This window comes from Microcaecilia unicolor, unplaced genomic scaffold (assembly GCF_901765095.1).
Source record: "Microcaecilia unicolor unplaced genomic scaffold, aMicUni1.1, whole genome shotgun sequence".
In the NCBI taxonomy this organism is placed as follows: domain Eukaryota; kingdom Metazoa; phylum Chordata; class Amphibia; order Gymnophiona; family Siphonopidae; genus Microcaecilia; species Microcaecilia unicolor.
Genome location: NW_021963742.1, coordinates 307,708 through 321,574, shown reverse-complemented (window position 1 = coordinate 321,574; position 13,867 = coordinate 307,708). Strand labels below are relative to the sequence as shown.

The following is a 13,867-nucleotide window of genomic DNA, read 5'->3' as shown; positions in this document are numbered from 1 at the left end:
TTATGGCCCATTATTTATGACACTCTTAAGGCTCTTATTTTTTAGATTGTACCTGTGAAATATCTTTGTCCTCTTCTCAGATGGCATCACTTTGGAGCCATGCTCACATAAAAATTGGTGGTTCTTCTTTTATTTGGAAGGAGTGGATTTCCTGTGGAATATCTCTATATATAAAACGCACCTCCAACGTTCTAATTGAAGCCTCCAGCCGGAAACTTGAGGTGGCAGAGATATCCGCTTTGGCACCTGGAGTGGTTGCCCTGGGTGATTAACAAGGTCAGCTGGGGTGCAGAGCTCCTTTCAAGTCACACACACACACTCTCTCGCACATTCCCTGTCTCTCACACAGACAATCTCACACACACACTCTCCGAGGAAAACCTTGCTAGCGCCTGTTTTATTTGTCAGAAACGGGCCTTTTTTACTAGTGTTGTATAATTGATCTTTGTTCTGGCACTAATATTACCTCTTTTAAAGAGCTAATGCAAAAATTTCACCTGCCTAATACTCAATATTTTAGGTATTTACAATTGAAGTCTGCACTTGCCAAAGTATTATAATGTACAATTAAACCCTGGCATTTTTCATATATTTGACTCTATAACTAAAACAAAGGGAATAGGCTCACAATTTTTTCTGTACTCCTACCATCTAGTCGCTCGAAAATTGTGGCTCTTCAAGATATATGGACAAGGGACACTAATCATGCCATGTCTGATAAGTTATGGAAATGGTTTTGGATTAAATCTATGAAACCTATTGCTTCTGCCCCTATATTGCAATCTCTTTTCTTACTTTCACATAAAGCATTATGGACCCCAGTTAAAGAACATAAGGTGGATTCTACATCTTCAAATTTGTGCTGGTCTTGTAATGGAGATATAGTTACATTAGAACATATGTGTTTTTCTTGCCCGGATCTTCAGGATTTCTGGTTATCAGTTTGGGACAGAATTTGTGCTATCTTTCATTTGAATCTCCGTCTTTCATTCCATGTTATAGTTTTTCGTTCTGCAGGGTTGAAACAAGCAGGAGTTAAGTGTAACTATAAATTATTTGATGCGCTATTAGCGGTAGCAAGCTCTACTATTATAAAAAATTGGAAAAATCATAAACTGGTTTCTTTTTGCTTTTGGTGGGCTACTGTATGTATGACTTTTAAATATGAAAAGATACTAGCTGAACGTACCAATTCTTTACCGGTATTTCATAAAGTGGGAACAGTGGCGTAGGAAGGGGGCGGTCCGCCCCGGGTGCACGCCGCTGTGGGGTGTTGGCTTCGCTGGTTCCCTGCTCCCTCTGCCCCGGAACAGAGAGAGCAGGGAACCAGCAGAGCCGACGCAGCTCCCAGCGATGTGCACTCGGGCGGATCGCCCCTCGCCGCTTCCCTATGCAAGTATGAATGTGCTCCGGAGGGGGAGGGTGCTCGCCGAGGGGGGGTGCCGTGCTGCACCCAGGGGGGTGCGCAGCGGCGACCCACCCCGGATATCAGCCGCCCTCGCTACGGCACTGCGTGGGAACAAGTAGCCAAATTTTGTCAAATTTCAACTGTGAATTAAGTCCTTGATAAGTAAACCCGTCGGTTTTGTTCTTCCTTAACCGTCTGTAATGGCATTCTATATTTAAGGACATTGCATTGTATAGAACTTTTTATGACATCCTGGTTAGGACTGTGTTTCTTTTGTTTATATGTATACTAGCAGTTGAGCCCGTAAAACGGGCTGGTATTGAGGTTTCCTTCCTCCCTTCCCCCTCCCCCCGAGGTCGCCACCGCTACCGTTTCTCCCCCCCCCCCCCCCCCCCCCCCCGGAGTCGCCGCCATCCCCCACCGGGCCCGGGCCCTCTCTTTCTCCGCTACTAACTTACACATCCATTCGCCGGAACGCAGCACGCACATCAGCTGAGCTGCCGTCAGCCCTTCTTTCTCTGCCTGTGTCCCGCCCTCCTGTGACATAATGTCAGCGAGGGCGGGACACAGGCAGGGAAGGAAGGCCGATGGCAGCTCAGCTGATGTGCATGCTGCGTTCCGGCGAATGGATGTGTAAGTTTAGTAGCGGAGAGAGGGCCCGGGCCGGGGGGGGGGGGGGTAGCGGTGACCTCGGGTGGGCGGTGCGGTATCAACCTCGGCGGCGCAGTTTCCCTCTCTGTCCCGCCCTCGTCATCACGTATTGACGCAGGGGAGGGACAGAGAGGGAAGTCTCTACTGCGCAGTGCACTATAAAAATACAAAAAATATATAATGAATTGTTGCACAGACAAGTTTATAACTAAAGGACATTTACAGCAAGCAAGTTGAGTGCACTATCGGAGGCTGGGGGCAGTCTATGATTATAAAGAGTCACAAAGCAGAGGCTTAAGAGAGGCATGATATAGAATGCCAATGTGACGGTATGAGACATCCCTTTAGTAAACAGCACAAGGTGTATTGAGTAATAACTGCTCCTCCTGCAGTTTGTTGTTATTTTCAATTATAATAAGGTGGAGCACTGCCATTTTTGTGTTATTTTTTGATTGTTATTTCTAGGATAAGCAGCATAAAATGTACTGTTTTGGGATCTTGAAACAACAAAGAGAGTCCAATTCTCCCTAAAAAACACAGAAAAAACAAAAAACGGAATAACTCAAAGAACCAGACTCAAAATATGAAAAGCCAAATTTATTGCAATAAATTTGGCTTTTCATATTTTTTGAGTCTGGTTCTTTTGAGTTCTTCCGTTCTTTTGTTTTTTCTGTTTTGGGATCTTGCCAGGTACTTGTTGTGACCTGGATTGACCACTGTTGGAAACAGGATTTTATTTATTTATTGTGAACATTTATATCCCACATAATCCCACCAAGGCAGGCTCTATGTGGCTTACAACGTTGAAGGAAGAGTACAATACAATAAGTCATATCAAGATGGAGCAGAGAGTAGAGGAGGGAGAGGGGGTCAACAGGGGAGAGGGATGAGGGAATGCAGGGGATCAAGCAGGAGTGGAGTAAAACGATTACACAGGTAAGTCTTTAGAGATTTCTTGAATAGGCTGTGTTCCGCTGTCTCTTATCTTGTATAAACCCTAAGTCTCCATTTTACAAAGCTGGGATATGCGCGTATTAGACTCAGTGTGTTGCTGGCTTGATGGACCTTCGGTCTGTCCCAGTATGCGCTTATGTAAATCCATGACCCCTTTAGAAAATGAAAGTCAAAGCAATTTACATGTATTATATGCAGGTACTGTGTCTTTAGTGGGCTCACAATATAACTTTTTGTACCTACAGCCCCTGCTTTTTGATGCTGTTTCTACAACCATTCTATTACGTCAGGGTGACCCTAGAGGAAGGTCAGGTTTCCAAAGTATTGGGAGTTATTTTGCATTCTTCATTATCTATGGAACCACAGATAGGAAGCTTAAAGACTCTTCTAACAAAAACCTTTATTTTCAAGCATCATTTCGCACTTTTGGTTCAGAACCTAATACTTTCACAGATTGATTTCTGCAATGTCCTTTATATAAGAATTTCTGGCAAGATTTGCAAAATATGACAGCAAGTCTGATTTTAGATATAGTATGACAGGGCCATTTTTTTTTATTGCATCTTAATTGGCTTACTGTCCAAGCCCACATAAGTTTTTTTTAAGTGGTTTGTTTTGTTTTCAAAACCTTGCATGGTCCTGCTCCAGTTTCTCTTCCAACTAAGTGTCTGTCTGGATTAGATATTTGATGACCTGTCTCATTTTGTGTCTGTAAACAAAATTTAGTCCTCCTTTGGTCTTGGTACCCAAACCCTAACGTATTGTACCCACACTGATTTTCAGGGAAAGCAGACGAGACTGAAGCATGCAGCCATTCTGGACATCATTTGTAAGTGCAAAGAAAAATTGTTTTTCTTCTTTAGTAACATCTGATGCTGAAAGCAGTTTCTATTAAAACTGGTTCTTTTGGCAGACATAGATGCTGGGGTAAAGTTAGACCTGCTGTTTTTGCTCTCTCTCTTTTAAATCTAAATTTTATTCTTGCAGTTCCGTTCTCCTCTAGCCTTTCTCAATCTTTCTGCAGACCAGCTGCTACTCTCAGTCCCAGCCTCTGTTCCTTCACTTCCTACCACGGGTGGCTGCTTTCGCTCTGCTTTATGCTTTGAACAGCTGTTGGTACTCCTGGATGCTGCCGCTCCATCTTGCAGCTGTGGTGATTGGTGTTGTGCTACTTTTTATCCTGGGGTGTCCCTGCCACTCCACTTTATGCTTTCGAACAGATATCGGCAGTCCACCTTACAGCGTGCTGTGCCACTTTTCATCCTGGGTGGCAGCTGTAGCTCCACTTTCGGTCCAGACAGCTGCTGTTTTTGCCCCCCCCCCCCCCCCCCCCCCCCCCCCCCCGCACCATACAGGAGTCTTGGAGACCTGGCACTTTTTTCCCCCCCAATTCTTTTCTAATCTAATTTCTCTGTCCATCGTAGTTGGAAGGTATTTCTTCTCAGAACCGTTTTCTGCTTCCTTGTACTTGCCTCACCTGATGGCAGCCATCTTTGTTCTCTTGTTAGCTTATGTGAGTCTAGGAAGCAGAAGTTATGCACTTGCTTTCGTGGATATGACTAATTAGGTGATTTCTGTTTGTCAGTTTTCAATATGCAATTCGGCAATTTCTCTGCCCCATGCCCCTTCTAGTAATCTAACATTAGCTGTAGATGTACTCCTCTTCCCATTCACATAATTCATGTTCTGTCTCTCTCCAGATAATCACACATTTCGAGAGAAGAGAAATTGGAGTGTGTATCAGATGGTCAGACCACTAGGTATGTAAGCATAGTTCACCTGCAACTTAAAATCTGTTATTCAATGAGGCTTATTTTCAAAGCACTTAGCCTCCCAAAGTTCCATAGAAACCTATGGAACTTAGCCTCCCAAAGTGCTTTGAAAATATGCCTCATTGTATCCTACCTGTTCCCTGTTAGATCTTCGTTAAAGGACCAGGAGGCCTATTTTCAAAATACTTAGTCTTACAAGGTTATGTAACCCATGGAACTTTCAAAGTCTAAATGCTTTGGAAATGAACTCCCAGATGTGTTAAATGGTTTTTTTTTTTTTAGACAAAAAAAATATGAAAAACCCTTTTAGCACATCAATCCCAAAGACTCTTAAACATATGAAACTTTTTCCCTTTCTTTGGATTACTGTAAGTAATTGTGGTCTTGTTTTAAAGCTGCTATATGCTGTAAATTCAAGTTTTTCTATCCTTCTGACTGAATCCCTTTTAATTTTTTTATTACAAGTGCTTTTTATACTGCTGTAGAAGCTCAGAGTCCATATCGCGTGGTCTACATGCTAAAAATGACTAAGAAAGAAGCAAAAATAAAAACAAAAACATAATGCAATTGCAAAGGTGTTTGTGGAGAGGGTAGGGGAATTTAGAATAGAAACTAAGGAGGGAATTGAAAAGACTGAGTGATTAGGTGGAGTGTAAGAACATTTATCAAAAAGCCAAGCTTAAAGCATTTGTTGACTCTATATGAAATTGTGGGTGGAGTGTATCCCAAAGGCATGGGTCCAAATGTAAACCAAAAAAAAAAAAATTTCCATTAAGTAGCTTCCCACTATTCCAGAATAAAGAGCCTTACGGGAGCAGGGATAGCGGGATTGAGACAGACATGAGAAGCAACTGCTTGCCCTGGGATTTGTAGTATGGCGTGTTGCCATGATTTGGGTTTCTGCTAGGTACTTGTGACCTGACTTGGCCACTGTTTGGAAAACAGGATACTGGGCTAGATGGACCGTTGGTCTGACCCAGTATGGCTACTCTTAGTTCTTATGATTCCCGAGAAGATGGACCCAGGTCCGTAGGGATCCCACAGGGATGGAACCCGGATCTTGCAGGATCCCCATGGAAGTGCCTTCCCTCCCCCGAGCCATAGGGTGCCCTTCTGGCACATACCTCAAGGCACCCTGGTGGTCTGGTGGCTTCTTCAGGGCAGGAAAGATCCTCTCGCTGTCTCTGCTTTTTTTTTTATCACCATTCAAATTTTTACAAGCGATAAAACAACTTGCCGGAAATACAGAGAAAGTAATAATGTCTCTGCTTTAAAAAAAAAAAAAAATTTGGCTGCCAAGACTTCAAGCGGCGGCTTCACAAGACTTCTGCAGCACATTAGGTAACCCTGAAATGTCAAAACAAATGTAGGGTTATACAGCAGCATGGTAGTAAATTCCAGCATGTAAATCCATAACACAGCATAAACTATCCTCTTAAAATTCACTCCAGAAGATGGCAGACATAATTGGCCTGCCGGGGGCTGAGTGTTATGTATATTTTTATCTTTGCTTTTTATTATTATTTTGAGTATTTTTACTAACGTGTTAGTATTTTCTAGCCCCTGGCGCAGCCTTTGCGTGGGCGAAACACAGCCTGCGTTGGGTTTGTTTGGTTTTTATTTCAGAATAAAAGGCTTTTGAGCATATATTCCTGAGTCTGATCTGCTTTTGTTCATTGCCATCTTGGAGTTTTGGATTGTGTGCCCTATTTTCTTGGACCCATTTTGATTTGCTGCGTCAAGAGGATGAAGTGAAGTCTGAGAGAAGGGAGATGGGTTAAAAGACCCCCTTTCATTGAACTAATCCCATACATTGAAACTGGGTACAACTCAAATTTTCTTCTGTTGCAGGTTGCCAAATGGAATTATTTGACATGGCAGAATTCAAATCGCAATTTAAAAGAAATTTGAAGTCAACTTTTCAAAATGTAAGGATGGGGAGATGCCATTCAGCATCTGGCAGTTACATGCACTAGCTTAGACTGTTGCTCCTGTTGCACAGCCATTTCAGATCCTAGAACGTGAAAATTTGAGAGGCAATGAATGATTATTTGAATGGAAATTGAGGCACAATGCTAATTTAGAACTTCACACAGCAGAAGGCACATTAACTTGAAAATCATTTTACAGTGCATCTGAGGAACTGGAAAATAACTTAAAAGCTAACATTTTTTAACTACCTGCTGTCACTTTGGTTTGCCCCAATAAAAATTCAGTGTACTTGGATAATGGTTGTTTCATGAATGAAGCAGAGATTGTAAGTACTGTTGGTCTGGACCGACTGAGCCAGCTGTGATTGTTCTACTTCGATTAAAATCAAACCAGCAGATATTCAATCGGTGGTGTGGTGTTTTGCTTTGTGTTGCCTGAATCAGCCCCAGATGTTCAGTGCTAGGCCATGTCTGGGCACGGTTTTAAATATCCGAGGCTAATTGTGACTGTCCTGGCTACCGGAGTTTATGCAGATCCTGGCTCATATTCCGCCCGAGCCCTCATAAATTTTTTTGAAATTTTTGTTTAGCCCCTTAAATCCCCCTCCTACTCCCTGGGCCTACCAAAGGTCCTTTGTGGTACAGTGGACCAAGAGCAAGCCCCACTCTCTCCTGCCCCTATCAGCTGCCACAACAAAATGGCTGCTGTGACCTCTCACAGCTGCCTTGAGATACTTGGTAGTTTCATGAGGCTGCCACTAGAGTTGGCAGCGGCCATTTTGTTAGGGCAGCCCCTGGGGGGGGGGGGTCACTCCTGACTCCACTGAACCAGTAGAATCTTAGGTAGGTCTGGGGGAGCCTACTGTGACCGGGGGTTGGGGAGGGAGGTTCTATCCTTGCCAGAGGGGTGGAGAGGAAGGAAGGGGGGGCTGTTGTGGGTAGGGAGGCACCTGCATAACTGCCAGCTCCTTCCCAACTCCACCCCCTATACTTCACCTGACCTGCCCACTTCATTCGTTGCCAGTCAGAGCTAATAATCAGCGGCACTGCCTGGTTACGTGCTGCTGAATATTTGCAGTTGGGCAGCCTAAAGCGATTTAAGTGGGCAGGAGTCCCTCTTGCCTGCTTAAATCACTTTGAGTATAGGTGTGAAACATTCTTTCATTTTAATTTTTAGTTTTTTTAGTTTCCAATCATTTTTGCAACCAAAGGCTTCCGCTGTCTGTAGCTTGTTCCGATTGAGCTGCCACTTAACATTTGTGCCTTTAGTCAGTATAAGTTTGCTACTTCAATACAGCTTTAATGAAACGTTGGTTCTATCAGTTGGCCCATATGTGGCCCTATGATTTAATTGAAAAGGCTTATAAAAAAAAAGCCAAGTTTTGAACCAGTTGTGAACCTTTGAAAATTAGCACACTTTTCACCATGTTCTTAAATTCCTTGTTTGTTGACATAAGGTAGTTAAATCTCTTTAGTCTTTAGATGATTTAGCTTAAATTTACAGAAGTGTTTTTTAATTTATGACTTCTTTTGTATGTACAGAGTTTTGCCATGTGCCCAAACCTTGGATCTTTTTTTAACTTCCTTCTGTAACATTTTTCATCTTTTCCCAGGTATCGATCCACTTTAAAGAGTTAGATGAGTCTGTGTGGATTCGAATAGCTGGGGAACTCACTACTTGAAACCACAACAATACAAACCAACGTTCGTTGTTTATCACTCTCAGACTTCCTACGTCTTCATCAGCAACCTTTCAAAGTCTTGCAGGCCAGCGCTATGTCAGGTACCAGACAGTTTCTTATTCGTCATGAAAGACGCAAGACTGTGACACTGAAAACTGAACAGAGTGAGCATGGTTAGAGGCAGTTCAAGATGCCGTATTCTATGGATGTGAGACCCAACATCTCACTCACACAGGCCACCCATCCAGTGTTTCTGTTGATGGTGACTTTGTGCACAGATAATCTTTAGACTCATCTGTAAGTTGATCTTATGTATAAGTCGAAAGCAGTTTTATGATTAAAAATGGCCTAAAGTCTGCGACATATAAGTCAACGCTACGTCCCACAACGCTCCCTCTCTCTTCCCCACACCCCCCACCCTACTCATAGCCTACAGCTTCACGAATTTCAACAACAGTCCAGAACAGACTTAAATCCAGAAGGAAACAGCTAAATCATAAGATTTTTTTTTTTAAAAGAGTATTTTTATTGCATTTCAACAAATAATACAATGCTAGTAACAACATATAATCCAACTTCCAATATATTCCAACTTCCCCTCCCTCCCTCCTTTCCCAGCATGTGTCCTTAATATTGACCATTATGTTATATAGTGTTATTTATTTTTTTTTTTTACCCAGTTCCATATCAAGGAGTGATTATAATTTTTGGTGCGTCCAAATCCACGCCGCCTGCTAGTCTCCATGTTGAATACTTGTCCCATTGTTTGTAAAATTGTGTAATCTGTCCTGATTTTATTGCAGTTCATTTTAGACATTTGGTATAGGTAGTCCATCTTGTGGTGTCCACCTTTATCACTGGTGGCATCGTGGGTTGTTTCCATTGCAGATGCCAATGTAATCTTTCCTGCGACCAGCCACACTGAGGCTAACCGATGTGTCGTTGCTGGGATATTTGCTGGTTGAAAATTGCAATAAGCATGTCTCCGCCTTGAAGTCATATGGTTTCCCTATGATTTTTTCTAATGTTTGGATTAGCTCCATCCAATATTTCTGTGCCGTGGGGCATGTCCACCATATATGAGTCATATCGCCCCTCTCCTCACATCCCCTCCAACACCATCCATTGCCTTTCTAAACATTTTTGCTATTTTGTGAGGAGTCATGTACCATTGATATAGTATTTTATATCCATTTTCCACTAATGAGCTAGAAATAGAAACTCTTAACATGGTCATCAATGCCTTATCCCATTTTGTGCTATCATAGCTTATCTTTAATCTTTCTCCCCTCTTTGTGTGTAATATGTTAATGGATTATAGTATGCTCCCAGTGCTTTATATAGCCGAGATATACACCCTCTTTGACAACCTCCTCCCATAGCTTGCTCTAGGGCAGTATCTTCCATATTCACTTCCTTTTTAGCCCTTTTGTTTATATAATCTTGGATTCTAGTGTAATGATAATGGTGTGGACCCTGGTAAGTCGTATTCTTCTTGTATTTCTGTAAATGGAATCATGTTCCCTTCTGCCCATAGTTGGTGTAAAGCTATTAGTCCCTTTGTTCCATATTCGAAAACATTATCTATTGCCCCTATAGGGCATCCCATTGCTGTCTGTATCTTCATGCGCCTATAGTGTTTCCTGCTGGAAAGACTTTTGTCTCAAGATATTCCAAGTTTGTAGGGGAAAGCGTATTGTCGGTGGTGCCACTCCTATACATGTTAGTAATTGTTTTTGTGGGGCCCACCAGTATTGTATCTAAGTTCTCCATACCCAACCAATATTTCTCAATTGTATCCAAGGTTTATATGCCCTGGAACCCCATGCCACCAGCACCGTAATTGTGCAGCTTGATAGTATTGGAGGAATTGGGTACCCCCATGCCCCCCTTGTCCTTGTGTTGAAACATAATAGCTGCCCTTACTCTAGGTGGTTTGTGTTGCCATATATTGCGAATACTTTGCGATGTAGACGGCGAAAGAATTGCCTGGGTATCGGCAAGGGCAATGCCAAGAATAAATATAGAATCTTTGGCAAGATCATCATCTTTATCGCCGATATCCGTCCCATCCATGATAGTTCCAGCCCTTCCCACCTCTCCAATTCCTGAAAGAGTTCACGGGTTTACAGGGAAAATTTGCCTCATATAAGTCCGTTACTTTAGCTGTAAGATTGATCCCTAAATATCGTAGTGATCGGGAAACCCAATGGAACGAATATCTCAGCCGTAAGGTCTGTTCTATCTCCTCAGACAGACCTATCCCCATTATCTCTGATTTGTCCATATGTACCCGAAATCCAGATAGCCTCCCATATTCTTCTAGACTTGCCATTACCCCTGGCAATGACTCTTGAGCACGGGTCAATGTAAGTAAAATGTCGTCCGCAAACAGCATTATCTTATAAGTCTCCGTCCCCAATGTCAGGCCATGTATTCCCATGTGTTGTCTAATGTTTTGAGCTAGTGGCTCCATTGTGAGTGCAAATATAAGTGGGGATAACGCACAGCCCTGGCGAGTTCCCCTTTCTAGGTGTATTAACTTGGTTCCCGAGCCATTAATCCGTAGGGTGGCTATGGGATCAACATAAAGCAATGCAAGCCATGAAGCGAATCGTCCCGAGATACCCATCTGTTCCAGCACTGAGAACATAAATGCCCATCGGACACGATCAAATGCCTTTTCGGCATCTAGTGATACTAGCAATGTTGGTTGTTTTGTGTCCCCCGCTTCATGGATTGAGGTGGATCGCTCTCCGTATATTGTCAAATGTCTGTCTCCCTTCTATAAAACCCCGTTTGATCAGCATGGATCAACTTCGGCATCACCTGCTGTAATCGATGAGCTAAGATTTTTGTAAATATTTTATAATCTGATCCTAGCAATGAGATTGGTCGATAGGACCCACATCTCTGGGGGTCTTTTCCAGGTTTCAGCAATAGTGTTATGTTTGCCAATCGCCATGAATATGGTAGCTTTGTTTGAGCCTCCATTTCGTTAAATACTCGGACCAGTACCGGTGCCAATAAATTACTATACTTCTTGTAATATTTATTTGTGTACCCATCGGGGCCCGGGGCTTTCCCATTCGGCAGATTCCGAATGGCCCACTGTACCTCTTCTAATGTGATTGGCTGGGATAATGCCTCTGCTTCATCTTTTGTCAGTTTGGATAATTTTGTATGGTTCAGATATTCATAAGCTTCTTGTGGGTGTTGCTAATTCCTCAGCTTGATATAGTCCCTGTAGAATTTATAGAAGACATCCTTGATGTCCTGTAGTTTAGTGCATATTTCCCTTCGTCTGTGTGTATTGTATGGATATAGGAGGTTAAGGCCCGTTCTTCAACTTATGTGCTAGTAACCTCGATGTCCTGTTCCCAAATTCGAATATGTTTGCCTAATCTGTTGCAGTTGCTCTGCTATTTCTGCTAATTGTGTTTTCTCTCAAAGCCAATTGTATAGCGTGCATGCGATTTTGAGCATCTTTTGATAGCGGTTGGCGCTGGATTGCAGTGTTAAGTCCAATAATTCTGCGTGTAGGGCTTGCGTTTGAATATTCAATTGCTTCCTAATATATGCTTGGATGTGCTATTATTTTCCCCCTTATACAGCTTTTAGACCCTCCCATAATATCTGCGAGGTGACTTCCCCATTATCATTGATCGTTATGTATTCCTTTATCTCTGCTTCTATGCGGGTGATCGCTGTAGTGTTTGCTAATAGCTCATCCTTGAACCGCCATATTGGGGCCTCCGGGGGTCGTATCGACATTTCCAAGTCTAAAATGACCGGTGCATGGTCCTGACCATGTTCTTGGGAGTATTGATATATCTTTTACTCTGGAAAATATGTTAGGTGGTCCTAGCCACATGTCTATACGTGATTGTGAGTCATGAACTCCCGAGTAATATGTATATCCCCTGGATTGTGGGTGCTGGTGGCGCCATAGGTCTAGTAATTGCCCCGTTTCTAAAAATTTATGTAGCTGGGCCCTTTCTGATTGTGCATATCGTACTCCCTCTGTTGTGTTATCTAGTTTTGGGCACATCGTCAGGTTGAAGTCTCCACCCATGAGCAGTGTGCCTTCAACATTCTTACTCAGTATCTTGGATATTTCCCTATAGAAGGCACCCTGACGTTCATTTGGGGCATATATGTTTAGTAAGGAAAATGTCTCCCTTCCCAGTTTTCACCACTAAGAGAAGATATCTGCCCTCTCTGTCTCTTATTATATTCTGTTACCTGCCATGGGAATTTGCTGTCAATATATAGAAACTCCCTTTTTTCTTTTTTTCTTTGTGGTTGGATGCAAAATATATATGTCGACCCTGTCCCCCTTGGCATAGATGTTCCTTAACTGGTAGCAGGTGTGTCTCTTGTATAAATGCCACGTCAGCCTTTAGGCGTTGTATCTCTTTAAATAATAGCTGGCGTTTTGTTGGGGAGTTTAGTCCCTTAACATTAAGGGTCATCCAAGTTATCTTGCTCATCCCCAGAGTGTACGTGGTATTTTATAATTCCTGTCCTCTGCTTGATAGCTCATCTGTATCTCTTTTGTTATATTAGATATGGTCATCAAATTCACATGCTTGTGTCTTCTATCTTCCCTCCCCCCACCCATCCCGTTTTTCCTCTTCCCTCCTAGTTGGCACAATTGCATCCTGTGCATTTATGTGCCTTTGGAGTAGAGACCTCACCCCCCTCTTTACACATAGAAATATTAAACAGTATCCAACTACAAAACAGTATTAAATCAGCAAGTTACAAGATATAGTAAAACATAACAGACCTACCATTTTTTTTTTTTTTTTTTTTTTGTAAATCACATGCATATCCTATAGTAGAGTAAATTTTTGCTATTGTTTCCAGGACTATATGACTTACTCTGTGGGTGAACTTCCCATGTCAGTTCTTATTCTGTGCTTTCAAGTTATTCATTGTCCATTAGTCTCCAATACAGTTCTTAGTCGGGGGTCCGAGTATTGTCGTTGTAAGCGTCCTCTGCCTTTTGTCACTCTTTGCCATCGTGGTTTGACCGGTTTTAGTCGCAGTAGGCGGGTGTGTTGTATTCCCTTCCCCGCTCTAAATCATAAGATTTTAATAGGTGAGAATTTTATATATATCCCTTATTGATAAGTCTTCAGTTTTATTCACCACTCTCACTTAACTTTGGCAAGTTTACTAAAGCAAAGGCTGTAGAAAAATCACTCGCCCTTCGTATCCAAGGAGAATGTTTTATTTAGGAAGCAATATTTCTCAGCACCCACACACACACTCCTGTTTTGTATTTTATTTGCTTTGTTTTGGGTTTCACTCACCAACTCTTTCTACACCAATGTCTCTTTTAAACGTTTTCTTTAAACCTACTGTTAGAGCCACAAACCATCAAATGGCTTTTAGCTGTCCCCTGATCATTCTTGCATACTTCCCTGCAGGCATGCCCCCCCTCACAGTGTAGATGCTCAG

General features: G+C 42.4%; 1 protein-coding gene across 1 annotated transcript in view; it reads left to right on the top strand.

Annotated features, from left to right (window-relative positions):
• Positions 1-13,867, top strand: part of LOC115459608 (centromere protein N-A-like) — a 51,903-nt gene that overhangs the window by 6,396 nt on the left and 31,640 nt on the right. The window contains 5 exon segments of the mRNA XM_030189417.1: positions 3,797-3,842; positions 4,714-4,773; positions 6,637-6,713; positions 8,330-8,375; positions 8,378-8,499. Coding sequence (XP_030045277.1) covers positions 3,797-3,842; positions 4,714-4,773; positions 6,637-6,713; positions 8,330-8,375; positions 8,378-8,499 — 351 coding nt within the window.